Source organism: Pithys albifrons, chromosome 7 (assembly GCF_047495875.1).
Source record: "Pithys albifrons albifrons isolate INPA30051 chromosome 7, PitAlb_v1, whole genome shotgun sequence".
Lineage (NCBI taxonomy): Eukaryota > Metazoa > Chordata > Aves > Passeriformes > Thamnophilidae > Pithys > Pithys albifrons.
The window spans coordinates 19,375,937-19,402,506 of record NC_092464.1 but is presented as its reverse complement, the minus strand read 5'-3'; the positions used below and the strand labels follow the sequence as shown (position 1 = coordinate 19,402,506).

General features: G+C 39.2%; 2 protein-coding genes and 1 long non-coding RNA gene across 7 annotated transcripts in view; 2 read left to right on the top strand and 1 right to left on the bottom strand.

Annotated features, from left to right (window-relative positions):
• Nucleotides 1-20,492, top strand: part of MLLT10 (MLLT10 histone lysine methyltransferase DOT1L cofactor) — a 127,227-nt gene extending 106,735 nt beyond the window's left edge. For 4 of the 5 annotated variants that reach the window (XM_071560185.1, XM_071560182.1, XM_071560184.1 and 1 more), the window contains 9 exons: nt 1,836-1,953; nt 3,283-3,355; nt 7,719-7,873; nt 9,684-9,872; nt 10,276-10,364; nt 10,489-10,847; nt 15,727-15,829; nt 16,588-16,800; nt 18,859-20,492. In XM_071560185.1, the coding sequence (XP_071416286.1) occupies nt 1,836-1,953; nt 3,283-3,355; nt 7,719-7,873; nt 9,684-9,872; nt 10,276-10,364; nt 10,489-10,847; nt 15,727-15,829; nt 16,588-16,800; nt 18,859-18,927 (1,368 nt within the window). In that variant the 3' untranslated portion in view covers nt 18,928-20,492. The remainder of the gene's footprint in view (nt 1-1,835; nt 1,954-3,282; nt 3,356-7,718; nt 7,874-9,683; nt 9,873-10,275; nt 10,365-10,488; nt 10,848-15,726; nt 15,830-16,587; nt 16,801-18,858) is intronic. The other variant, XM_071560183.1, reaches the window with a different exon arrangement.
• Nucleotides 20,493-20,749: 257 nt separating this feature from the next.
• On the top strand, nt 20,750-24,176 carry LOC139674061 (uncharacterized). The gene is made up of 3 exons (XR_011698262.1): nt 20,750-21,563; nt 22,628-22,769; nt 23,448-24,176. It is a non-coding gene; the product is annotated as an uncharacterized lncRNA (long non-coding RNA).
• The window catches only part of DNAJC1 (DnaJ heat shock protein family (Hsp40) member C1), a 106,818-nt gene continuing 102,710 nt past the window's right edge, over nt 22,463-26,570 (bottom strand). The window contains exons 10-12 of the mRNA XM_071560175.1: nt 25,121-25,169; nt 24,171-24,634; nt 22,463-22,986 (exon numbers count right to left, since the gene is read on the bottom strand). Coding sequence (XP_071416276.1) covers nt 22,918-22,986; nt 24,171-24,634; nt 25,121-25,169 — 582 coding nt within the window. The 3' untranslated portion in view covers nt 22,463-22,917. The remainder of the gene's footprint in view (nt 22,987-24,170; nt 24,635-25,120; nt 25,170-26,570) is intronic.

Genomic DNA, 26,570 nt, shown 5'->3' with positions numbered 1-26,570 from the left:
TTTGTTAAGGATAACAGGAGGAGCTGTTCTGAGCTGGTGCCTTTGTCAGTCAGTGTCTCAGGACTAATACATACGGTATTTCTGGAAGCTGTTATGTATAGGTGGAAATGCCTGCATTGTTTTTAAGACTTAGAAATAATTCTGATTAATTCTACTAAAGATACACAATTCTTAAAAAAACCCCAAACCGAACAACCAGAATTAACAGCCAGATTTGAAGTGACTCTGTTGTTCCATGTTTAGCAAATCTTGCACATACCTATAAACTGAAAAGTGAAAAAAACCCCAATCATTGTAAGCAATTACTTGTGGCTTTTTCTAACTTTGTGACAGTAGAAGAATGTGAGTATCAGGCACAATTTCTCACCAGTATATAGTAAATAAAGCATCATTGAAAACAGTTGTGTGAATTCATAAAAGTCCATTCATCAAGTTTAATATGTTGGCTGAAAGCCAAAACTTAATGGTAGTGTGTGATTCTTTCCAGAGACATAGTTTATACTCTGTAATATTTTGCTGTAATAACCAGTATGTTTCCCCTGTCTCTTGTGTCCAGTTGTGCATGTCAAAATGCCCCACAAATTGAGTTCCTTACTGTTCACCTTCTTTTTTTGTTTCAAAAGAAGTTTCATTTGTAAAGGCTGTTTACATTTTCTTAGAAGATTAATTTTAAAACCGGTAATCACACAGGTTTGTGTATCTTCGATTCCATCCCCCACCCCACCCCTCTTGCAGTCTTTTTGTTGTTCTGAAATAATTTTTTATCAGATAGGAAAATGCCTTTTAAATAAGCAGCCATGTCTTTATTTCCTTGATTGCCTGTCTCTGCAACTCAGCATTTGACACAAATCTTTTCTTCGAAAGGGAAAAAGCATAAGCAGCCAAGGAAGAAGGTATTTTTATTGTGTTGGATTATGCAAGATTTTGGCCGGCCTCCTTAGCTTCATCTGTTTAAGGGTTCATTTTCGCTTGTTTGGCACAAGTCCCAGCAGAGACCTTCAGAATTGTGGTTAGCAACATGAATGAACACAAACTTTGGGAGCTCTTCAATAAGTAGAGCTGGCCAACTGCCAAAAATACAGTTCCTTATATGGGGTCAGGGCAAAGCTGTGATTCCCCAAGCCCCCTATTGTATAGAAAACATACTTGTAATGGCTGTTTGCGTTCTTTAAAATAAAAACAAAACAAAACAAAAAACACCAGGCTTCCAAGTCTATCAAAATAGGAAGTAACAAAATAGTGTGCACGTTTTACTAATGACGGAGTCGAGCAAAGGAAATATGGCTCTGTGTAGTTAAACTATAGAGCTGAAAGTTGGACCTTTTGACCTCCACAGCCGGCTTGTGATGTAAGGAACCCAAGCATTTGTGAGACATCTGTTGTCTACCTGCCCTTATTTTGTAAATGGTTTAATAAGATTAAATAATTAGTAGGATAACCACATGGTCGCCATGCTCCTAAGTACTAACACTGAGCGCATACTTCAGGATCACAAGGAAGAAATCTGCCCGTCCTGCTACACTGTGGTTGTTGTAAAATGCAGTTTAGGTATTTTTAGTATTTGCTACCGTGCTTTTTCATTAGAATTATTTTTTTTTTACTAAGAGATCTTGCCAACAACAAGTACAACACACTTTAAAACATATTTTCAAAGTACTGCAACTCTATTTCAGTAGTCACAAAAGAAAAATATTTTTTCTTTTAAATACATTGTTTTTAAAATACATTCAACTTACAAAAATAGTAATTGTGCAGTAGGAAGGCTTCTTGAAAATACATTGAGCATTTTACCCCCCTTTAAAAAGAGGATTCAAGTTTTAATCGGTTTCTTGCAGGCAAACACCCTACCTGGATCTTCTCTCAGTCTGCCTCCATCCCACATGTACGGCAATAGGCTGAATCCCAATTCAGCCATGGCAGCACTTATAGCTCAGTCTGAAAACAGCCAAGCAGGTAAGCGTCCGCTGCCGGGCAAATGTGCAGCTCCACAGACCTCGCTGTTTGTAAAAAGATTGATACATTTTATTTGTGAGCTCTGCTCAGCATTTGGCTGTTAAATGTCTGTACGAAGTTCTGTGTTAGAAGTAAATTCTCAGTTGTTCTGTGGAACAGCGTGTGTTTTCTTCCCCCCTTTTTCCCTTCGGTGTGTGAAATGTAAATGTTTAAGCAGAGCCATCAGCAGGCAGGAATGCACCAGTGTCTCCTGTGACTTCGGTGATTGATGCGCTCAGTTCCCAGCTCTTTGCAACTGGAGTAACACAGCTCTGGGTTTTGTCGTGAATAGTTGAAACCTTTATTTGCATAATTCATGAAATTGCATTACCTACAAGTTTGTGTGAAAGAGATCCCGTTAGAGAACTTGTGCAGCATTTAATAATCTTGTGAATATTTACCGCTTGGCATTTGGTACCGCGGGCTCTCCGCTGCGGTTTTAATGAGCCGCTGGCTTTGCTTTGTTTCATTCCCTCCGTAAGGATTTGTTGACATGTCGTAGTAGTCATGCCTGTTTGGGGGAAGGGAATGAGTTTAGCAGTTTACCAAGAATGGATCAGTCATGTCTTTGCCCTCCAAGGGGTCGGAGGTCGCTTGACTCAGAATAGGGGGAGGGCAACCTTGAAGGGGGCAGATAGGGTTATTTTATTGAGAGGCCATAGGGAAAATAACCCTTTTGAGTCCTTCCAAGCAAAACGTTTTCGTATATTTAATGAGGCCTTTTTTGTTTGTTTTACTACCTTTTTAGCAAGGGGCTTTCCTATGCTTCTGCTTATAAATAGGAATTAGGGAATTATACGCTTTCATAAAGTTTTCAGTAAATTTGCAGAATAATGTGTGCTTGTTAGATGGCAGCAGTAAGTTTAATACATTATATATTTTATGAGTTGTTTTGGAATGCAAAGTGTTAAAAAAATACAGAGCATCAGGATTTGCTGTGATAAGCATACAGATTAGCTGTCCACAGCTGTGATTCATTACTTTCACCGTACAAATTAAAAGTGGCTGAGGGGAGGGTACTGCAAATGCAAACCACGCTTCTGTGCTGTAAAACTGAAAGGAATGAAAGAAGTGAACATAATCCATGGCCTGGTGCAGCCTCAGAAATGTGTAAGGACAACACCTTACATGCTACAGTTCAGCAGTCTTAGACTAGTTACTTATGCACTCTTCAGCAGTAACTACAGATAGAAGTTGAGATTTAAGGTATTTTTAAAATACCTGCATCAGATATTAAAACTCTTATCTAAGAAAAGGCGATTTATCAGCTGTGAAATATTTACACTGCAGATCAAGATCTTGGAGATAATAGCCGAAGCCTTGTTGGCAGAGGAGGATCACCCAGAGGAAGTCTCTCACCACGGTAAGCGTTATTTACATTGGAGAGTGCAGGCAGAAGAAATGTTTTAAGATTTGGAAACTTCACTGTCTTTTTGCTAGTAATACTGAAGTGTTTTAAAAGCCTGTATACATAAATGTATATAAACACATGTATAAATACTTGTATTTTTATATAGATGCGTCCTTCTAAAAACATCCCTAATACTTTCAGAGAACTAAAATTGTGCTGAAATTTACCTTTATATCAACTGAAGTTAGGTTTACAAATGAAGATTTGTAAGTAAGTTAGTTTACTCCCTTACTTAAGAAATGGAGACTTGCTTTAGAGGGATTTATCTACCATTTAATCCACATATGCTACTTTATCTCCTCAGATTCATTACCACAATCATATTTTCCTCCCATAGACTTAGCAATGATCACATGAGTAAGATGGTGTGAAACATTAAATATCAGAAAAATATTCAAGTAAATGTTTTCTTCCTTCTCCCTCGCAACTTCAAAATATGTAACAATTCTCTGTTGAAAATAGAACTTTTTTTGTTCTGCTGCAATTCACATCTACTGGAAAAGTTTGAGATACCTGCTGGAACTGGATCGCATTATTTTGTTTTGAAATACTTGCTGTTAAAATTTCAATATTGTGTTTCAAATATACTTCAGTAATATTTTCTGTATATTTTAAACGAATCTTTGTTTTTAAAGGGCTGTGCTTTCCATACTAGATCCCATATGAATTAGACTTTATAGAGGTATTACTGTATTTTTTTACTTAGGGACTGACCATGGGAATTTATCCTGAAAAGGATTTTAGGATAGCTAAAAAATGGTAGTTACACAGAAATAGCAGTGCAATAATGAATTTTATTGGTACAGCATCTGTTTATTACCGTAATTTATAACAAATATCTCCAAATTAGATAATTTAATGTATGTGCCTGGTGTTGTTGATCTTCTATTATATTTCTTAATTCATCAAAGATGCCTTGCTGGATGGGATGAGATTTTTCCATTATCACACTTAGGTATTTCTACCTAGTCATGAACTTTCTTTTAAGCTTTCTAATATGTGTTGCTTCTAAAATAATAAATAGGGAATTTACAAATGAGTTTAGGGTGTTTTCTCATTATAAATAATATTACTTAACTGAGCATATAAATTGGCAGACAAGGAAGTTCAGAGATGCTCTGAAATGTTCAACAATTAGGAAATTCAAGAACTTTGGATTATATATTAAGAAGTCCTCTTATGCATACATGTTTTGGTAATTGGGAGTTTTAATGCCTTCTTGGTTAGTATGCAAAGACCTGGTCTTTGCACGGTTTGCTTAGGTCATGGCTGTGTTCAGTCTGTCTTTTGGTTGAATATTTGGGAAGGTAAACTTGTTAAATATGATGCTTCTACAGAGCGTGTGTTCATGGTATATATACAGTCCAGTACTTGCAACAAGGTAAAATTCCAGCTGGTTTAGTTGGGGATGGTGAAGGAGAACTGGATGATACAAAGACCACCTCAGTCCATAACTGGAAAGCTCCCTGCAGTGTGTGGAAGCTGGAGCACTTTGCAAAGAGCAGATAGATGTTACTTGGCAGCAGGGTTGTTCAAAATCAAGCCAAAAAGGGGAAGGGGGATGGGGACTGCTGTGTGAGAGAGAAAGGGGGAGAAATTGTTGCTGTTACAGAATTCAAAGATGGAAAATCTTAGTCTGAAATACCTAGGATGGAAAAAAGTTAGAAAACCTACTCATTCACTTTAGTTCAGTAGTCAGCAAATTTCACCCCAGTTTGTGTGATAAAAAAGATCACACTAATGGCAGCGTTTCTAAAATGTGTGGGTAACTCCACACCTTCCCCACTTCAGTCTGCTGTCTGGAAACTTTGCAGCTCTGAATGTTACCTGCTTTATCTGTTGGAGTTACTTTGCTGCAAGTTTGACAGTTCCCTTTGAAGCTTATGAGATACATAAATAACGCACTCCTCTGAAGGAGCCATGTGATCTGCAGCAAGTTGCTTAAAACAAAAACACTTGCAGAAACATTTGTTTGCTGTTGATGATACAGTTGATTGCAGCTCTTCTGTGAAGACATATGTGACTCATGAGCTTGCATGGTCATTTCCAATTCATGTTGTTACATCTTTGTACTCGAATATAACCACAGTGTTTGATGTTTAAGCTGTCATATTTTAACTTTATAAATATATATATGTATATATGAGAAATATAAATATACCTGGTATATGTGAGCTGTTAGCATTTTGCAAAGGAATTGCTGCTTTTCCCAAGGTAACACTTAAACGTTTTCTTTTATTTACCTTGTGTTAACCTTAGATGTAAAAATGTGCTGTGTAATACCTGCATTGCTTCTAATTAATGCTCTAATAGTATGAGTAACTGTATCCCAAATTTAAACAAAACACAGTTATGACAGCAAGCAGGTATAAAACACGGGATTGCCATCTCCGTGACACCATCAGACCAGTGCAGGCAGAATGTTTATAATCATGTTGAAAACTATGATCAAATACTATTTGGAATAAGGATTCAACCCTAGTGTGCAGGAACCACATCATGTCTAAAGGATGAGGTAGGGGTTCTCTTGGAAGACAATGGATTGACTAATGTTGCAATACATGGAAATCTAAAATAATTTATTTTTTTAATTCTTCTCCTGTACAGACTTCCAGTGAAGGATTGCAGAGGTCAATGTATTGCTTTGTTTCTACCTTTTTGAAATTGATAGGAAACAGTCCAAAGCCCAACAAGTATTTTATTGGTGATCTATAATTCAAATGGCACAATCTGTTAGAGTAGCATTATGCACCCTTCAAAAGCAGGAAGAGAGAGAGGTTGCTGAGGGAGTTGGTTGGGGGTGTTCTGTATTTGGTTTTGGTTTAGTTGTTTTGGGTTTTTTAAAATGGGTTGCTTGTGTGGAGTGTAAGTGTATTACCTCTGTTTAAAATACTTCTGCATAAGCCTTCCTTCTTATGGCTTCAGCACATCCTGTAAGCAGACAGTTTTAAGGCTGTTTTTGGCCATGTCTGTGCCGAGCTGTTAAATGCTGTTGAGTTGTCATCTCTTGTCAAAAAACACTGCCTTGGTTACTCATTCATCAGGGCTTTTTGTTTTAACAAGTGCTTTTCTTTCATCCTGTATGGAAAAGAGGAATTATTTATAAATACTTACAGAGCTCTTAAGTCACCTATTTAAAACCTTTTCTCATAAAAATCACTTTGCTCTGGTGCCTGCAAAATGCTTGACAGTCATTAGGTAGCTAATGTGCTGTGACCACTGCTTATTACGGTAATCGTAATTAACACAGTGATTTCCTGAGCTCTCTCTGTTGTCCTGTACCGGGTCTGTGGTGGTCTTGTTGGTAAGTTTGCACTACAGGTAGAAAAGTACAGCTGTGATCCCGTTATGGCATCAGTTGCTCACAGTAATAACTAATATATGAGAATCTGAGCTCACTGCAGTTGATGAAAAAAACCCCAACAACCAACTTTTAGTGGGTTTTGGTGTTGGTCCTCTATGAGGAATGGGACCATGCATACATCAGACCAGAAGCCCTGGTCAGAAATACACTTAACATCTAGTTTTGCTCACAAGTTAAATTTTGCCCCATCCAATGCTGAAGAAGCCCTGTCACAGGACCTGAGAAAGGTACCCCTGTCACAGGACCTGAGAAAGGTACCCTCTTTCTCTGGTTGTGTGCTGAATATTTGGATTTCTCCTGAATGAGAAAAGACACATGGCAAGGGGATTGATTATTTTTTGAACAAGGTATGATTAGGGGTAAAAAAAGGAGGTATATTAAGTGTGCACAGGACAGGCAGAGGATAACTTTTAACTTTTGTTGCATCCCTTATGAAATAATATTTACATGTAGTCTCTGAAAAATCTGAGTTTACCGAATTGTTTTGAGAACATGTTAGTGGAATTGTATATGGCCTTTCTATGTACTGTTTTTAATAAATTGCTTTCATTTTTCCCAGCTTTCTCTAGGAAAGTTTTGAAGTTTGATGTTAGTTGGTTTCCCCCACCAACAAAGACAGGTGCCTTGTGTATCCATATATAATGGTTTTCTGCTGTAGAAGTTACGTGTTGTATAATTTAATTCAGTGCTATCTGTCAGTGAGGATGTTGTGAGTCTGTATGCAAGAAAAGGTTTATGTGCTTTCTCAGTATAAATTCTCACACTGTAATAATATGTCTTTCTTTTATTAAAGCCCTGGCAGTGAGAACCAGTTGTGCTTAGTGATGTTGATGCATTAACTTAGTCTTGAAAGTGTAAGATTATGTAGGCTGATATAAGAAATTTCAACAGCCTTTTTTCAATACATTTCCTTTCATCCTTTTCTTTAAACAATTGCAATATTCTCAACAGATCCCCTGTGAGCAGTTTGCAGATTCGCTATGATCAATCAGGGAACAGTTGTGGGGAAAATTTGCCCCCAGTAGCAGCCAGCATAGAACAGCTTCTGGAGAGACAGTGGAGTGAAGGACAGCAGTTTTTATTAGAGCAAGGCACCCCCAGTGACAGTAAGTACTCACAGTCTGTTTATTAAGCTTTTGGTAACTGTTACTCAGAGCTGCTATTCTATGCTTGTCCAGGAAGTTTAACAAAATTTATTTTCTTCTGTGAATCAAAATACAACTGTAGTGGATCATTCTAATGTAGTTCTTAATGTGTCACATGGCATCAAAAGATTACAAAAGACTTCTCTGTGACTGTCTACATTTTTATAGATGGAGAAATCTGGTCAAGCAAGAGCAAGTAACTTGCAGATCCAGCTGGTCAGTTGCAGAGTTTGGAAAAGAATTCTGAACTCTTAGATCCACTACTGTAAATATTGTATTACAGTTCCCCACTTTTCTTTATATTGTGTGATAATAAATTAGCATAAATTTTTATTGTTCTATTTTTCATTTTTGCTGTAAACTGCTTGAAAAGAAAATCTTTACATGTTAGGCAGGTATCCTACTGAGCTTTCATGTCTTTATTATGTTCTGCCTTTCTTGTGAACTTCTTAAAGCAAGCAAATATGATTTTTCTCAAGTTAGTTTAATAGAGTGGAATATCCAAGAATAAATACGTTAAAAGCATAAGTGATCAGTAGACCACATGGATCTCCATATTCAACAAAATATCAATCATTGAATATGTTAAAAAATTATTTGATTCCAGGTTGGGATTTGTGTTATATTTTAGTGAACGTATTAGTCTTCTCATTGGTAATGTAAAGTGGTATCTAGTTAGTATTTTTATGAATGGTATCCTGACAAAAATGCTAATTGTGAGGAAATTCATGCGGGGATAATCCTTTAAACATGATAGCTGGAGGACAGGTTTAGCTAAGTCTTATTGCATCTCATTTGGGCTCACTGAGGGTTCCTTTGTATGTTCTTGAAGAGGAGGGATAAAAGCTAAATCCTTGGGAAATGACCAGATGTGCCTATACCAGTAGACTTATGTCTGTAGTAGGCCCAGAGGTCATGTTAAACAAATACAGTTTAGAATTTGAAAAAAAAAAAGCTATCCCTGTGGCTTTACAGTCATACTCCAGTACTAGCTGGGAAATCCAAGCTCTGAAACCAAATCGGAGTTTGAAAAAACTGTGCTTGGTAAAACTCAGGTTAGTGCAGGAGGTGATGCCCTTGTTATGCAGAGCCGGGGGGTAAGTGCGGTGCTCACAGAGTGCTCCCTGCTGGGGGATTCCGAGATCGCCGCTCGCAGCTCCCCGCGAGGTGGGCACAGAGAACTTCACGGCACATTACTGGGTTTTTTCATTGTTTCTGTATGTTTACAATTCACTGTACAAGCCATTAAAGCAGAAAAATTCCCTTTTCACAAACTTGATTATTTTTATATAAATGTTGTTTGTTGCCCATATTTATTAGCTGAATGCATACTTGTCAAACTTTCCTGGTTTATAATGCCTAAAATACCAAATACTGCAGCTGAACTGGATTTTTGTCAACTATGCAGTTAACCTGTGCTACTAAAATACTATAATTTCTTTATTTTAATTTGGGGATGAGTTATCAAACTGCAGTTTGCTTGAAATGAATGCTAGCTCTAATGATGCTACTTTACCAGTATTTAAGCCAGGATTTAGATGTATTCCAAGATTACTGTCACACAGTATGTGCTTTTTTCTATAAATTACTTTAAATTACACAAAATTGATCTTAAATCTTGCCAGTAAAAGTCAAACTTCTGTAATAATTTTATTTATATTCTCACATATGACTTAATGCTAGTCTTAACTGTAATACTGAAACTAAAACCAAATGAAAATGTTGTTCATTCATTGAATGCTGTTGTGAAATATATGCACTTTTGTCTTAGTTTTAGGAATGCTTAAATCATTACACCAACTTCAGGTTGAAAATAGGCGGTTGGAAGAACAGATAAAGAATCTGACCGCTAAGAAGGAGCGGCTGCAGCTTCTCAATGCGCAGCTTTCCGTGCCCTTTCCAACAATAACTTCAAATCCCAGCCCGTCTCATCAAGCACATGCCTTTCCAGTACAAGCACGTAAGTAGAGGAGATTATTGAAGTGTCAGAGTTAGATCATGTATTTATATGAAATACCCATTTCATCCACACATGCCATTGATGGGAGATGCATATACATACAGGGTGGATATAGACCAAGTATTTGCTGAGGTGTTTAAATGTTTAAAAATTCACTTGGTTTATTTATCTGAATCGTTACTACTTGTCTCAGTGCAGCTCTTTTACTTCAGTATGGAGCACATCTGTTTGAATTTATTGATTCACCAATTACTTAGTTAATATTTTACTATTTAGCAATGATTTTAAGGTTGACTTTACATTTTCTGTGTTTACCTTTGACATTATTTTGAAATAATTATTCTGAATCTTTTTGCATGTTACAGAAATGTAACCACTGTGTTTTTTGAAATAATTACTTTAGCACCTAGCACTGATTCCTTGAACAGCAGTAAAAGCCCTCATCTAGGAAACAGTTTTTTACCAGACAATTCTCTTCCAGTATTAAATCAGGTAAGTTTTATTTCTTCCTTTTAAGCCTAAACTTGTTGCCAGTTAACTCATCATACTCCTTGCATTGTGCTGTTAGGTAAAATTTTAAGCAGCTGAGGGGGTTTTTTGTTTGTTTTGACACCAGGAGATAACCTCCAGCGGACAAAGCACCAGCAGTTCATCAGCGCTTTCCACTCCACCACCTGCTGGGCAGAGTCCAGCCCAGCAAGGCTCAGGAGTCACCGGAGTTCAGCAGGTCAATGGTGTGACAGTGGGGGCACTGGCTAGTGGTATGCAGACTGTAACCTCCACCATTCCTGCAGTGCCTGGTGTGGGTGGAATAATTGGAGCACTACCAGCCAGCCAGCTGGCAATCAATGGAATTGTAGGGGCTTTAAATGGGGTAATTCAGACCCCAGCAACAATATCACAGAACCCTTCTCTCACTCATGCAACTGTGCCACCCAACGCAACACATCCTCTGCCAACCACATTAAACAACAGGTAAGAATTTGATGATCTTATGTTTTTCCTGATAGTGCTTGCTGTTCCTCTGGTTAGCTGTATTTTTTGTCTTATTCCATAGGTACTGTTTCTTCCTTAGCCTGTAATTGTCAAACTTAGTTCTTCTCCTGATCTGTGAATGAAGGTAAAAATTCAATGGAAGCACAAGTAGTCAAGTTAAAGAAAAGATGTTTTCTGTTTAGCTTTTGGGAATCCTAGTGCCCGTTTATTCCCCCCCTTTTTTAATCAAGTCACATTCCCAAACCAACGTAATTATGCAAATGTGCTTCAGCTCATTTTTTTAGTTCAGAAAACAATATTCTTTATCCTGCCAATTGTTCTTCCAGGATTAAAGGAGCACTAGAAAAGCTGCCATTTGTTGCAGTAAGAAGGGGGGAGGGGGAAAAGGAGAAGGGTATATGGTCATGTAGTTCAAGATGTAATAGGCATAACTAACCAGAGTTGTAATTCAGTTCCATGGTGTTTTCAGTTGCCTGCACTGACTCCAAAACCAACAAAATTAGTTTTTTCAAATGGTGTGAAGGATATCTAAATGCATAAAAAGGTTCATATGTGAGTATTTGTAACAGCTCCTCCTCAAACCCAGGTACCTTCAGTAGCATAAACTGCTGCTGCTCGAGCTGCAAGGCAAATGGGCAACAAAAGGGGACAGCTGCTTTCCAGGAGGGGGAATGGAGTTCTTGGTCTGGAAGTATTTTGGGATAGAGCCTGGGCCAACTCATTCTGCCCATCTCCCTTCCCCCCACCCCTTGTACTGTGCTTCGCTTAGAACTACGTCCTGTTCCACATAGAGAGAAATGCCTGCAAATAGGGGGTGGATTACTTGTCATTAAGTAGAGTTTATTTTTGGAGATCAAGGTGGATAACCAAAAAAGGCATATGTAATTGAAATGATGCAAGGGACCCCTAGTTTTTTTCAGTTTCTTTCCTTGCTGTTGGTTTGGCAGCTCCTTAATATTCATGTATCATGTAGTTGTGTGCTATTGCTTCAGTAGGCTCCTAAAATCTAATAGTTTAAAGTGTATCCATTGTCTGGATGTGTCATTTTTACTGAGGAGCCTATATTTTTCATATTTTATATCATATATGAACTTGAGGTTAAACAAAGTTTTTGTTAATGAAAAGCTGTCTTCCTTCTTGAGTATGAGAGATTTGTGAAAAACAGAAGAATTTTTGCAATGCTCTCCCCAAAAGTGTGAGGAGTGAGAAATACTATACAAAATCAATAATGTGAGCCAGCTGCATAATACTTTCCATTTTCAGGTACTGCCAGAATATATTGGTTATGCTAAATACCAGTCATGCCATTGTTTTCTCAAATAATTTTAGAGACAGATGATTTACTTCCAATTCTTTAAGTTGCGGAAGTTCTTTTGTTTCCTTTTTAATACCCATCTTAGCCACTGTAACTCTTCAGTGTGTAGCCTAGTAGTAGAATGCTCCAATTTGTCCAAAAACTGCAACTAGTATCCTGTTTGTAAGCTCTCATTCTAACTTTTAGTAGAGTCTGGAATACTCCCAGTGATTCCCTTTTTATACTACAAGAAGCTAATGATGTACAACTCTGCCAGCATTTCCATTTCTCTGTTTCTGTTCTTGCATGTTCTTTCTGCTCTGCTCCCTCAATAATATTAATTTAAAATTAATGCTTATATTAAATTTAAAAGTGCACTTTTCACACCATTCTTTGCTTTATTTGAGCTCATCCAGATTATTCCTGGGCCCTCTTCGTTTTGAGGTTTTTCACAATTGCCCCCATTTTTTGTGAGTTTTCAGTATTTCTAGTTGTATATTTAAGAGAAAAAATTCAGGCCAAGCAAGCACTACTGATAACTCGTGCTAATATGATTTTGGTAATGACATGTACATTCCCATTTCTTCCATTACAAATGCTTCAGTGAAACATGAAAAAAAATTTCTGTTACTAAGGGACTAAGTTGCAAAGAGGCTTTGGGATGACTTTGAAGGAATGAAAAAAATATAAAAAATATTTTCCACTGGTTGAAATTACTTGTTCTGGGACTCTGTGGGATGCCAGCCAGTCTTGGGTTTGATGCTACTTCAGTGGCAACTAGTTGGTGTTTTTCTAATGTAAATTCCCCACGGTATCACTGCTCTCCGAACTGCACTGGTGGGAAGGTTAAACAGGCATAGGCAGGCACAAGGGTTTGTTGCCATGGTGGTGGTGGGAGCTCTCTGAGCCTGGTTAGATTGTGTGGGGGTGGTCAGGTCTGGAGGTGTCTTGAATTGGTATGGCAAAATGTTGGAAAGCCACATGAGAACTCAGCCTTTCTAATTTTTGCGGTATTGTTCTGTAATTAAAAGACTTGCCAGATGTTCCTCTAAGTTCCTTCTTACAGTAACTTCCCAAGATTCAGAATCTGTTCCAATAGTTTCATGTAGAAAATAGCCAGAGTGTTCACCAATACAAGCAGACTTCTTTATGCATATTGTCCTTATCCATGTGAACTCTTTTAACTGTGGGACACTGAGAGGTGAGAAAACACTGATTTGCACACTGCTGTTGGAGAGAGTTTCCAGTTGTAGGTAAAAGAGCCCACATTCATTCAGCAGAGAAAAATACTTGATCCTTTTCTGGGAAAGAGATGGCTTAATGCAGATGGCTAGCAACTGGGAGATTAAGTGATTTGAGGAAAGAGATAGGATTGTTTCTTTACATTCTTGCAACCAGAGAAGGCTGTAGGATGGAGAGTTTCGGACTGATCACGTACCTTTTAATGAGAAGCTAAAAAGGATTAAATTTACATTCCAAGCTGGTTTAGAGAAAGCTCTTGTGGTGAAATCCAGTGAACTGTCTCTTCTGGGAAGCTTGGGAGCTGCTCCATTCTGTCTTCTGCAGTTTGGTTTAGTTTCTAGACACTGAGATCTCAGCTGCTGACTGAGGGTATTTTCTTTCAAGTACCAGTGCAGAGCAAGAGAGGCAGGCAGAGTGATTAAAGAGAAGGGAGAACAAGAGCAGAAAAAAGAAGGGCAAAGGTAGAACATGATCTGAGAAAAAAAGAATGGGTTAAAAGAACAAAAAAACCAAACCAGATAAAAAGATTCATACCAGTAAAGAAGAATATAGAAGTAAGGTAAAAAGAGAAAGAGATAGTGGTAATGTTAGTCAGAATACTATGGGAAATAGTACCAAAGGCTTTGCCTAAGCCCAGATAGACACATCCACAGCTTTTCCCTCATCCACCAAGCAGGTCACCCTGTTACAGAAGATCAGGTTGCTCAGGCAGGACCTGCCTTTCTCAAGCCCAGGCTGGCTGGGTCTGATCCCTTGGTTGTCCTGCATGTGCTGTGTGATGGCACTCAAAGTGATCTGCTCCGTGACCTTCCCTGGCACCAAGGTCAGGCTGACGGGCCTGATCTCCACATCCTCCTTCCAGCCCTTCTTCTAGACATGCATCACATTTCCCAGCCTCCAGTCAACTGAGGCCTCCCCAGTCAGCCATGGCTGATGGTAAATGGTTGAAAGTGTCTCTGTGAGCACTTCTCCAGCTCCCCTCAGTACCTTTGGGTGGATCCCATCCCACTTCATAGACCTCACTGATAGATGTTTTCCATTCCCCAAAGGAAACAGGTGTAGCCCACCAGGTGTTTTCCATAGTGCTGAGGTCATCCAAGGAAATAGGAAACAAAGTTCTTACGTGCTTTGCCCTGTCCCAGCAGGAGAGAGTGGTGATGCTTTGGGTATTTTCATATTCAGATTATGGTGGAGATGGGCTACAGTCTGCTGGGTACTGCAAAAAGGCAAGATAAATACTATGTGCTGAGGAGCTAAATGATTGTAGCCTAATGATGTGGATTTGTGGCTGATTTAAGTTAATAATTCCTTACTACCAATCACAACAAGCAATCTTGTTACCCTCTTGATCATCCTGTGCACACCTTGTTGCTGCTACAAGCACCATGACCTCATCTACGTTAATAGATAATCTTTCACTGTGTTTCATATTGGCTTAAGTTTCACCTCAGTTCCCTTGAGGTGCAGCTCATTGTGCAAAAGCCACTATAAGGGAAGGGGACAGAAATGTACAACTGAAAGGGAAATACTTAATGTTTCAATAGCAAAATAAACCTATTGTGAAACTGTACCATAATATTTTAATGGATGTTTTAAACAAGTAAAGGCTAACACTGGTACTGAATCCAGCTGTCTTCCTGGTCTTCTACCCCTGACACATCCTTGTTCATCTGTTGGTCTTGCAGTAAACTGGCTTGGCTGAAGAAACCCTTTATTTCCAGACTAGTTGTCAGCTGGATCCTGCCCAGTTTCCTGAATAACTGCAGAGAATCACATGTAGGCATGGAAATAGGGACTGGGAGTGAAGAAGTTGTCAAGTGCAGAGGCAGCTTCATTCCAGGGCAGCATCCACTGGCCCCCTGCAAGGCTGAAGGTGTTTGCTAAATTACAGCCAAGGTGTGGGCAATAGTGAGAGATTTGGATGTCACAAAAGATGGGAATTAGAAGGAAACCATGGCAAAGTAAATGCTCGGTAACTAAGTGTTAAAGGTTGGCAAGGGCTGTCTTGTGATGGCCTTTCTGTATAAGTACTTGGAAAAAATGTGGAAGTGGTAATCATTAGCTGAATTTTAAGTGACATGCCTGGCATAGATGTGTGTTACAGGCAAGAGGTTTCTGTTGCTCAGCATAAACGAGACTTGGAGGTGGTGATGTGTAGGCATGTGTCAAAAATGCAACTGGATAGACAGACAATATTTGCAGTATGCAATCAAAATGCTAAATAGGGACTGTCTGTGCACATCTTTGCTTTAATGGAAAGCTGAAGTAAAAAGTTCCCATACTTCCATATGAACTACAGTATTACTCTGTCAAACCCTACAGTGCCTCGGGACTAGGATTGCTTTCTGACCAACAGAGACAACTTTTACTCCATCAACAGCACCAGCAATTTCAGCAATTACTAAGTACCCAGCAACTCACATCAGTAAGTTTTCCAGTTAATTATGATTTATTCCTCTGTTGTATTCTAAGACTTTCTAAGGCATGGATGAAGTCCTCAGCCCAATACAAATACTAAAAATGTCTTTAACTTGATACTGAAAGCTTTGATAATATTTTAGTTTTTCAGTTTTTTTTTTCAGCCTTTTTGGATTAGTCATGTTGAATTGAGAGAATGTTACTGGGCTGTGTGTATGCCTAGAAGAATCATTCCCTACTGCCTTCAGTTTCATTTTGTCCCATGTGGACATGGAGGCTTTTATCTCTCAGCATCAGCTCTGGACAGCAGAGTTTGGGACATGTATGGATTAAAATAATATCCTATCCTAAGAATGAATCTCTGATTCCACTAGAATGTCAGCAAAAGATTTTTGGATATCATCTCGTGAGCTGTCTTTGCTCTTCCTGCAGTATTCATATAGACCATCAGGCAACTGGTTTAACTATTTGTAATGTTAATTGTGTAGTTTTAGTACATGGTATGTTTGTTCTGACAGGCCTGATGAAGCCAGCAGGCTTAGCTGAACTTCTGCTGAGCTACTGATTTCAGGAAACCTTAGAGGAACTTTCTTCCCTTTCCTACAGTTCCATGGATCTTCATTAGTGTAATCTAAATTAACTGGGATTAGGTTAAGGATTGCACTGACTGATCTGGATAAGCAGGAACCCAGGGTGGAGCTAATTTTTAGTAACTAATTACTGGGGTTTTTTTGTTTTTTTTTTCTCTTCCTCATATTACTGAAGGAACAACATCAGGCCCTTTTGTATCAATTAGTACAGCAACAACATCACCATCACCAACACCATCAGTCTGAAGTACAGCAATTGCAGATTACTGGAGGAGCACAGATACCCATAAACAACTTACTTTCAGGCACACAGGCCTCGCCACTTAATGCAGCTGCTGCCAACCCATTCCTTACAATTCATGGAGATAACACAGCTCAGAAGGTGACAGTAAGTATACTTCTCACCGCACTTTGAATGCAGTACCTCCAGGAGATAACCAAAAGAAGCAGGTTATGTGCCTGTATTCACAAATGAAGGATGGTGGATTTTTTTTCTTTCTTTACTTTTTCTCAGCCTTGGGCTGCACTTAATGAGGCTCAGAACTCTCTGATGTTGTAGTCACATCGAACCTGTCTGCTGCACACTCTTGCCCTGGATCAGGACACCAATCCAGTGACTTGCCTTCCCCTTGTAGTTACAACTGCAGCCCTCGTCCTCCTCACCCCAGTTCCTCCCCAGTGCTGTGCCCGCAGTTTTGTGGATCATTCCTTCTATCACCTTACTTGGCAAGTTTGCCCTGGCCATGCCTTAGGCACTGTGGATCTGCAGAGATGAGCTGATGACTCGAGAGGTCACAGCCAGTAAGGTGGAACGTGTGTCAGGAGAACGGGCCACATGCAGCTTGGCTCTGGCCTGGGAAAACGAGGCTGTGTGCTGAGAAGCTGAGCAGCTCTTTTGCTTGATAGAGTAATAAAACCTTTCCTAGACAGATAAAGAAACAAGATACATCTTATTCTGGCAAAGATATTCCATTATCTTGAGTATTTGCCCATAGTCTCCATCCCCAAGATGGGAATTCTTTCTTCAAGAAGTCAGAGAATAGAATTCATTCTCTGAGGGTCATACAATTAAGATAAGAGGATGAAGGGAACTTGGAAAAATGAAGGATGAATAGATGAAAAGAGCAGGAAGACATAAAGTTCCAGTATTCCTTGGAGAAGACATCAAGTGGCAGTGGTAAAGAAAAAAGGGAGACTCATTCCCAAAAGCAGGTGGGGAAAGTTCGGTACATATCAGTCACTTCTCTGCTCCCCACTCCCAAAGCTTCCAGCTACTTCAGGAGCGCTGTAGTGGAGGACTCAGGCTGGGCTTCTGTGTTGCTTCCCAAATAGTAGGTGAAACACAAAATATAAATGCTGAATTTTCAAGACAGTGTTTCCTAGAGACACCTCTCCCCCATTCAGGCATGTGACCGTTCACTGGGCTTTGTGCAGGGTCACTGTCACGTGTGGCTTGGTTGGCTGTGCTGCTTGTGGCAGGGCTGTGGTGGAGTCCAGTCCCAGTCCCTGCCAGAGCACCAGTGGTCTGTCACAGGGGTTGGCTCCATGCCCTGCCTTCCTTTAGAAGTGTCCACAGTTTGCTCTGGAATGTTTAAAATTTATCCCACCTCATCTTCCAGAATTTACTAGTGAACGCAATTGAGACCCTGTATTTGGTTTGCACTCAAACAAACTATTCTGTGACCTTAATTTTTGACATGGCCATTCCTAGGTCTGTACAGTGTAGCATATTCTTACAAATACACCATTACGGTTCATGTTGCTGTAACAGTGAGCTGTAAATAATTCCATCTTTCAAACAAAAACCTTAGAAGCAAAGCTGTGTGAAATGGTTTGCATTTTTTTAAGGTTAGAATTGAGACAGGTTGCATTGGATTTTTGAACTGTTTTTAATAACTTCTCTATTGCCAAAGTTCGAATGTTTTAATCTCATCTGGAGTTGGAAAAGGTTTTTAGGTATTTCGGAATGCTTAGTGAATGAGATGAGGTTTTTGATCAGTCCTGTTCAATACTTGCAGGGCTTGTCTCTGCAGCAATATATGAAAGAAAGAAAATTATGATGAAGCAAAGTAGAAATTGTATTTTGGATCTAATGGGGAAGTGTAGATTTCAGCCCTCTCCAGTGGGCAAGATGTGATAGAGGTCACTTGGTATTTGTCTGGACCATCTTGTGGTTCTAGAGAGACCCATGGCCAGGAACAGCCAGTCTTGTGAAAATAAAAGTTGAAGCAAAATTGGTGTGACTTTAGTATTAGTTGCTTCAATGCAGGACTACTTTAATTATTTTTTTCTTTCCCACATTTTTATTCTACAGTACAAGTTATTCTTTACAATGCAAAAGTTCCTATTAGTTAGATGGCTTCAGTGAATGTACCTCATCTGTTTTGTCATTTGTATGAACTTAATTGTACTTAGCTCTGTTATGTTATAATCTGATTTTTAGAAGTATTTTCTCGTGCACAGAGGCTCAATGATAAAACTGGACCAGTTGCATCAGAGAAGAGTTGACATTTGAATCACACTTGAGACGTGCACGTCCTGCTGTTATAGCACTTCATCTGGCTGCAAACCACGGTTTTCCTTTCTGCAGTTTGAAAAAATGCAACAAGGAACTCTTACTGCACAGCAAGAGGTTAATAATTTTCATAGGGATATTTTTGGTGGGCTTTAATTTGCTTTCTTCTTGCACTAAAATGGATGTGTTTTTTAATGTTTCAGACTGTGAAGTAGATAAAACTGCAAATTGTAATTATTTTATCAATATGATGGTACTAAGTACAAACTCAACCACAGGAGAACATATACTTGACTCTTCAGTCCTAATCTTACCAATTTAAAGGCTGTGAACTGTCTGCAGTCACGCATTGCTTTGATTTCAGAGCAGTAGTTTTTAACAGCCCCAACCCAGCCCACCACCTGATCTGCTGCTGCAGCTACAATAGATCATTTTAAACTGAGCTTGTAATGGCAGCCAGGACTTGCTGTTCGTCCTTTCTTTTTTTACACACCTATTTTGAAACCTGACTCATAAGGTAATTGACATAAGAACTTTTTACTCCTTTAAATTCCTGTTGTTATATAGTGGGAGTTTTTCTTGAGTATGAATTACAGTATGGAATCCAAAGTTTATTAATTTTGGTGTAGGTTTTAGATTTCTGAGGTTTTTAAAGGAACCCATTTGGTTCCAGTGACAAAGTTTTCTTACCAGATAAGGCCACACGAGAAGAAGTTCGTGTAGTGTTTGGCCTAAACCAAGTGCCTGTTGCTACCTCCACTTTGTTGAAATGGCTGCAAACAGCTGATCATGCACTAGATGTGTCCTTGTTAGCAGCAGGAATATTCTGTCTTGCACCAGCAGCCTTGTTCTGCCTTTCTTAGAAGTGTTTATGCCACTGTAGAGAGCTCAGGCAGATTGTTACCTGGGTCACTTTCACTAATGAATTACCAAAAAAAGTGAGTTAATATTTCCCACTAAAATTTACCAGTGGTTGAAACGGGTGAACTTGTGTTGCAGCACTTCTGGCAGTTGCTGGTTTTGTGGCTTGAGTCTATGCAGTGAAGGACAGTTTAAATGGGGGTAATGACCACTAATCAATGCTAAGGTGGGACTTATTAGAGGAAAAGACCCAGCTGTAATTAGACCTCCACTGTGTACTTATTTGGAAGAACATGTTAATTCTGCAATACGTTTCTTAGTTAAACATTGCACAGTTCTTACCTCATTTCTGTAAATAAGGTTTTGTGAATCTGTTTTGTATTGTGAAGAATTCATAAGAAAACATTGATATTTTGATTTGTAATATTTCTAATTAGTAGATTTAATTGAAAAAGTAAAAATAATTTATTTTTATATGTTCTTGGGAATTTTTAAAAAATGTCACAAATCACTTTTGTAGATACTTTACAAAAGTAAACCAGTGGTTTATTTTACTTACTTGCCCCACTGGTGGATATTCTGTAACAATTTGTACAAAAGGTAAGATGGAAATGTGCTGTTATTTTGACTAGATGTAAAATTCCAACTGTATGAAAAGATATGTACAAAGCTTTTGTTAATAAACTTTAATGTTTATCATTGTATGTGGTTTGTGTGAATGTGAGTCTTGTGGAAGAACAGTATTTCTATCAACAACACAAGAAAGGATTTCAGTTGCAAGCGGACACTAAATTGTATTACAAGTTTTACATGTTGCTCATGTAAATTTGTGTTTGCAAGAGAGACTGATGCAGCTGCAAAGCTGCCCAGGGCCATCTCTGACATCAGACCCAGGGCTGCAACTGCGCTTTTGGCCAACAGGCCCAGGTTGTTTTGAAGTGACTCGGGATGGACGGTTTCTTTATCTGCCCTGTGCCTGGGCTGAGGTGATTGAGGCCAAGGCTGGTGCTGTAACCTTTGCTCTGTACTCTCTGTAAAACCAGCTCAGTGGATTTTTTCTATGGATTTTGCTTATTGTCCATGGAAGGCTGGTAAACACACAGCTGAACCTTGGTTTTTTATTTCCCGGGCAGCAAAGAGAACTTGACCCTTACCATGCCGTCACTTGAAGATAAAATGTGAGGCTGGTGGCAGTCCAGGTTTTTGGCAGACAAGAGATGCATTATGGCTTCCTCACAATTTTTAGCCCCTTGCTGTTGAAGGGGAGCCTCAGGCTGAGAGCAGCTTCTGGGACAAGCAGCAGGATGATGGTGTTGCCACAGGCCTGTGCCATTTGTATGTTGTTCCATCTGCTGAAGTTCTGAGTACTGAATATTTTTGTTTTATTTTCCAATGGGGAAAACTGGAGTCCTGAAAGAAGACAACCTTTTCTACTGGTTAAACCTCTAGCTGAGCTCTAGACCTGTGTGCTGTCAGTACTGTGGCTCTGCTGAGTATTGACTGTTGGTTAGTGCTTAGAAGGGAGACTCTAGAGAACTTACAGGCTGGACCTTGGAGTTACAGTTTGTGCTGCCAAACATGGAGAGGAAGGGGAAGAAAAGCCCAATGTGCCTCTGCCTCAGCACAAGAACTTCAGGGAATCCTGGAGTGACCCTTCTGCTGGAGACACAGACTGCTGCTTTTTATAAGCCAAAGCCAAAAACTCTGTATGTCAGACAAGTATCAGTAATCGCCCTGTTCCTACTGGAGCAGTACCACAGGGACCAGTACAACAGGTAAGTTCTGCCTTTCCTTACGTGTTTCCTTTATTGGAGAGAGAGTGCCTGACATCTGGTACCTGTCCTCTGCCAAGATTTATATGCATTACTTTGTGTCTAGCTAATTTTTCATAAAAAGGAGTGCATATGAAACACTGTTATTTTCCCTAAATACTTTGCCCTTAAAGTTTTAGAGGAATGGGATGAAATGTTGTGAAATGCTGATCTGTCAGAAGCAATTGGCAAACAGTTACTGGGGAAATCAGCGGTGGAAATGGCAGAAAGAGACTTTCAGCCACTGAGTTTTGATTTTAAGTTCAGATACATGACCCTCTGAGTTTTTGTTCTGATTTTGAATTAAAGCTCAAAACCTTTTAGAATCCTGGTATTACATCAGAATTTGAGTGGTAAATAATGCTTTAAAAAATGGAAGTCCTTAATGTTTCTTGCAAAAGACCGTGATCACTGCTCTGATTTATTGCTGTCCTTTACAGGCCATTAAGTACCCTTTATTCCAGCATTTTAAACTTACCATAATTTTGGAAAAGTTACACAAAGCAAAATTAACAAGCACAGAATAGTAACCCTTACTACCTACTCTTTAAATATAAAACCAACCTACATTGAATTCAGGGTATACAACCATCCCCAATTATGAGAACTCTTAGCCCAAAAACGTTTGCCAATTCTGTACTTAAAAAGTGGTCCTGAAGTGCGTTATTTAGCTTAATTTCTAATTAAAAAATTAAGGCCTTTAGTGTTTTTGCCCATTTCAACTTTACCAAATTAACAATGCTGTCAAGTATCACTGTATAGCACTGCAGGGCTGGCACAAAAAGTACTACGTTGCAGGTGCATATAAATGTACACGGAAGGTAAGATTAGAAATACTACTTACTGCAAAATATGACCAGGCATTTACAAGAATAAGGTATTTATAAGCATATGGTCATGGCTTTAGAGATGCAAGAAAGAAAAACACATTTTGCGTGCAGAGTTTCCTTACTGTCTTGCTTCCTTAACAGTTTCAGGTCAATCCTCTCTTTCAACTACACATTATTTATATGCTGTATATCCATCAGTTTTAAACCCACCAGGTTCAGTATGTGATTATCAGAGGGGGTTTTCCTGAAGGTCCACTCATTTTTAAGACATTGTTATCACACATCTGCATGAGCAGCTCTTCAATGCAAACACACCTTCATTCTTCAACACACCAAACAGGTAAGATGGTATAAGATTTATTCATGTTTTCTTTTACTAAGGCACATGACGTATAGAAGTACTGAGGTACAAAAATGCAGTTTCCTGCATATGAGATTTAAAACCCAATTTTGACAAAGATGAGCTACATCTCTCCTGCTTACAACATTCAGCTTTTAGCCATTTTTTTCTTTTGTACCAGTTCAACAAGCAGCTTGTATCTTGCTATACACTCCTCCTGAAAGGAAACACAAAAGTGTTATTTAAGGGTTGATACTTTAGTATTTCCTAAATCTTTGTTGGCGAAGCTGAGCCATGATGGCTTTAGTATTAACTCTATACACGCTACCTTTTTCTAGAAGAAGAGCTGGATTCTGAGGGCTGGTGTAGGGGGTGGGTAGTTTGGGTTTTATTATGTTTGGGGGGGGAGGGTTGTTTGTTTGGTGCATTTTTTGCTTGGTTGGGGTTTTTTCCCTTGCCCAGACTGTGGTGGTGTTTTGAAGTTGCACACTGAATTGCAGAAGGAGCATCCACATCTAGTGAAGAGCGGATTAGAAAAAATGAACTTGCAATTTACCTTTCTGAATGGATAATTTGTCTGTTTGAAGAGCACACAAACCCAAGAAACAGTTGCCTGGTACTTCTCAACAGTGTGTGCAGGAACAATTACTAAACAGCTGTATTGTGGTATCTCTTTAGAACAGTTCTGTGGTCTGAGCCACACTGCAGATCGGTTGGGACAAGCCCTCAGGGTCACCAAGGAGCACCGACTGACACCAAATACTGCGCAACAACTTCAGAGCCAGAGAACTACACAAACCCCTCCCCTCATGTCTCCTGCTCTCTCACAGTTTGGCACAAATAAAATGAGGATTTTCTGCAGCTACAATGACTGAAGCAAGCAAACTAAGCTATCACAACTGCTAGGAAATCTAGCACAGACCAACCATATCAAACACTATTTTAAAAAGATGATACTTACAAAAAGAACATTAGATAGATTATTGAGCATTTAACACTTACAGATGGATTACTTATTTTGTTTGTTCACTGAGATGGGTTGATAAAGGTATTGTGAAGGTGTAAGCAAAGCAGCTCACCAATGTTTGGTTACTAATTTTGAATCAAAATTTGGTTTAAAATCTAATTTGTCCTGCAACTGAAGATCTGAAAGGCAGAGGAGAGGTAGGTACTTTAAATGAAACAGGAGTTACTTCAACATTTTCCATAATAGATCAAATGAACTGAAATAAATGAAAAAATATAAATAAAGCAACAAACATGACAGTAAATGATCCGTAGGTTCCCTATACCTGGACTGATAGGCTGAGTAAAGACCTCACCTTTCTGTATGTACCCTCATTCTTACGGTAATCATAAACTAATAAATTTATACTGTAGTTCAAACAAAACTAGTCATACCTTGCTCTTTCCAGGAACACATTTTGCTATTTTATCCCAGCGATCTGAGGTTCCCTTTGGATACTGCTGCAAGGCCATTTCAAGAAGTTTCTGTTGGTTTTGAGTCCACAGTTCTTCTGGGGCTCGACTTTTCTCTCTTCTTCTGCTCTCATCGTCACTCTCTTCCTCTTGCTCAGTGTTATCAAAATCTCTCTGGCGTCTTCCTCTGCCCTTCTCCTCTGGTGCCAGCACAGCCATTTCCAGGGCCTTGACAATTCTCCGTTTGCGGTGTCTGGTTTCACTTGCAATCGTCTCCTTTGGGTCTGTCTGCACATCCATCTGCTCTCGCACAGCATCGTAGTTCCCCTCCTCCTCCTCGTCCTCCTCCCTTTCTCGCTGGGTGATTATGTGATCTGGCAAATTCATGTTGACTTTGACATTTTTGGGCTGGGCCAGTGTTTTGAGCTCGGAGAGCCTGATGACACCTGTTAGAAGTATTGCTGTGACACTTCTGGAAAGGTAAAACACCTCCAGGCAGGCAGGGAACTGCCCATAAAGTAAAGGTAACACGGAATAGTGCAGAACAAGCTCTTCTGGACTGACTGAGAGCTTAAAGAAAATGCTTACTGAGAAATCAAGGTATTCAGGATGATAAAGCAATGACCCTTGCCAATTAGGAGCTTCTCTGATATAGGGGAAGTGCTACTAAATTCCCATACTGATAGAAAGAAACAGAACAGCCTGAACAAGCAAACAAAACCCACAATAACCTGAGTAAGAAAGCCTGGGAGGATGTAACTAAAGTTGCCTCAGAATACCCATCACTTCTTTTGCAGAAAGGAAAGCAAGGTTGCAAAAGTCTCTCTGAGAGAGACTTTTTCAGGATCAGTTCCAAAGCCGCCCCTGAGAAACACAGTGCCCAAATACAGTGATTTTCGTAAGCATAGGTGAAGATCTGGATCAGCACACACCTGGTGTGTATGTAACAGAGTCCTTCACTTGTTTGGCCTTCATGGTAACCTGTATGCAAACAACAAAAATAAAGGACTATTAAAAAAAATCACATTATTTGGGCTATTGAAGAATTCATTATCAGCTTACTCCAAAATACCTACACTGAAGATACACTAAATACAGGGAGGATGATGTTCTTTGGCTGCCTTTGCTCATATGTGGAGGCCAAACTGGCTAAAAGTAACTTTCTAGACTTTGTACTTTCTAAAGCATTCCTTGATGATTAAAATACTGCAGGCAATTCTACACATTTCTATTACTATCACCATCATATACCGCCCTTGATACTCAGACTTTACTGTCTTTCCTTGTTAAAACCTGATTTTCCAACATAAAAATGCCAGAAGGAGGAGGAAAAATTAAACAAATTAGTTATCTTCTATATATTAGTTTCTCAATACTGAACAGAAGAACAAAATAACCCACATAGGTCCAAATGATGAAGCAACAAATGGACAGACATTTAGTCCCAAAATAAAATGTTAACAGTTTGACTGCCAAAAGTCAGCAAAGGCACCTCCAAAGTCCTGGTATTTCAGGGAAAAAAAAGTTTATCACTGATAATCCAAAGGATGGAGAGCTTCCTGCTTCATACTCTCCATGTATACTGAATCCTCTGTCCTGGGAGAGAAGTAACCTCAGATTGAGGATTTTGGGGTTTTTTAAGTAAAAAAAAGATTGTTAAGATTGCTCTAAGGAAACAAACAAGCTTTCTCCCTACACAGAATGAGGAGCTTCTCCATCCCAAATTTCTGGACCACACTACAGATAAACAAGACAAGCTTCATTTAAAATTAAGGTCCTTTTAATTACTTAGCATCTTTTTTATATCAAGGAATTATAGAGTGGTTTGGGTTGAAAGGGACCTTAAGGATCATCCTCTTCCAACCCCCATGTCATGGCAGGGACACCTTCCACCAGACCAGGTTGCTCAGAGCCCCATCCAAACTGGCCTTGGAACGCTTCCAGGGATGGGACATCCATAAATTCTCTGGGCAAACCTGCTCCTGTGCCTCACCACCCTCACAGTAAAGAATTTACTCCTAACACCCAACTAAACCTGCCTTCTTTCAGTTTAAAGACATTTCCCCTGTCCCGTCACTACAGGGCCTGGTAAAAAGTCTCTCTCCAGCTCTATTGTAGCTCCCTTTAGGTACTGATTTAGAGACCCAAGTTAAAGTACCCAAAAAAGCAGCTTAAAAGGTAGGATTCAAAGAATTAAATGCTCTTTTTACATACTGAAAATATTTTATGAATACCAGATTTCAATTTCTTTTTGTGTTTTTTTGAACGTGAGGTCTTTGTGAAAAAGCCAGAAATTGAAATCAAGTAGTCTGAGCCACTCAAATCTATCTTAAAACATGAACAGGCAACAGACAACCAGGACTGATACTACATGAGACGGGT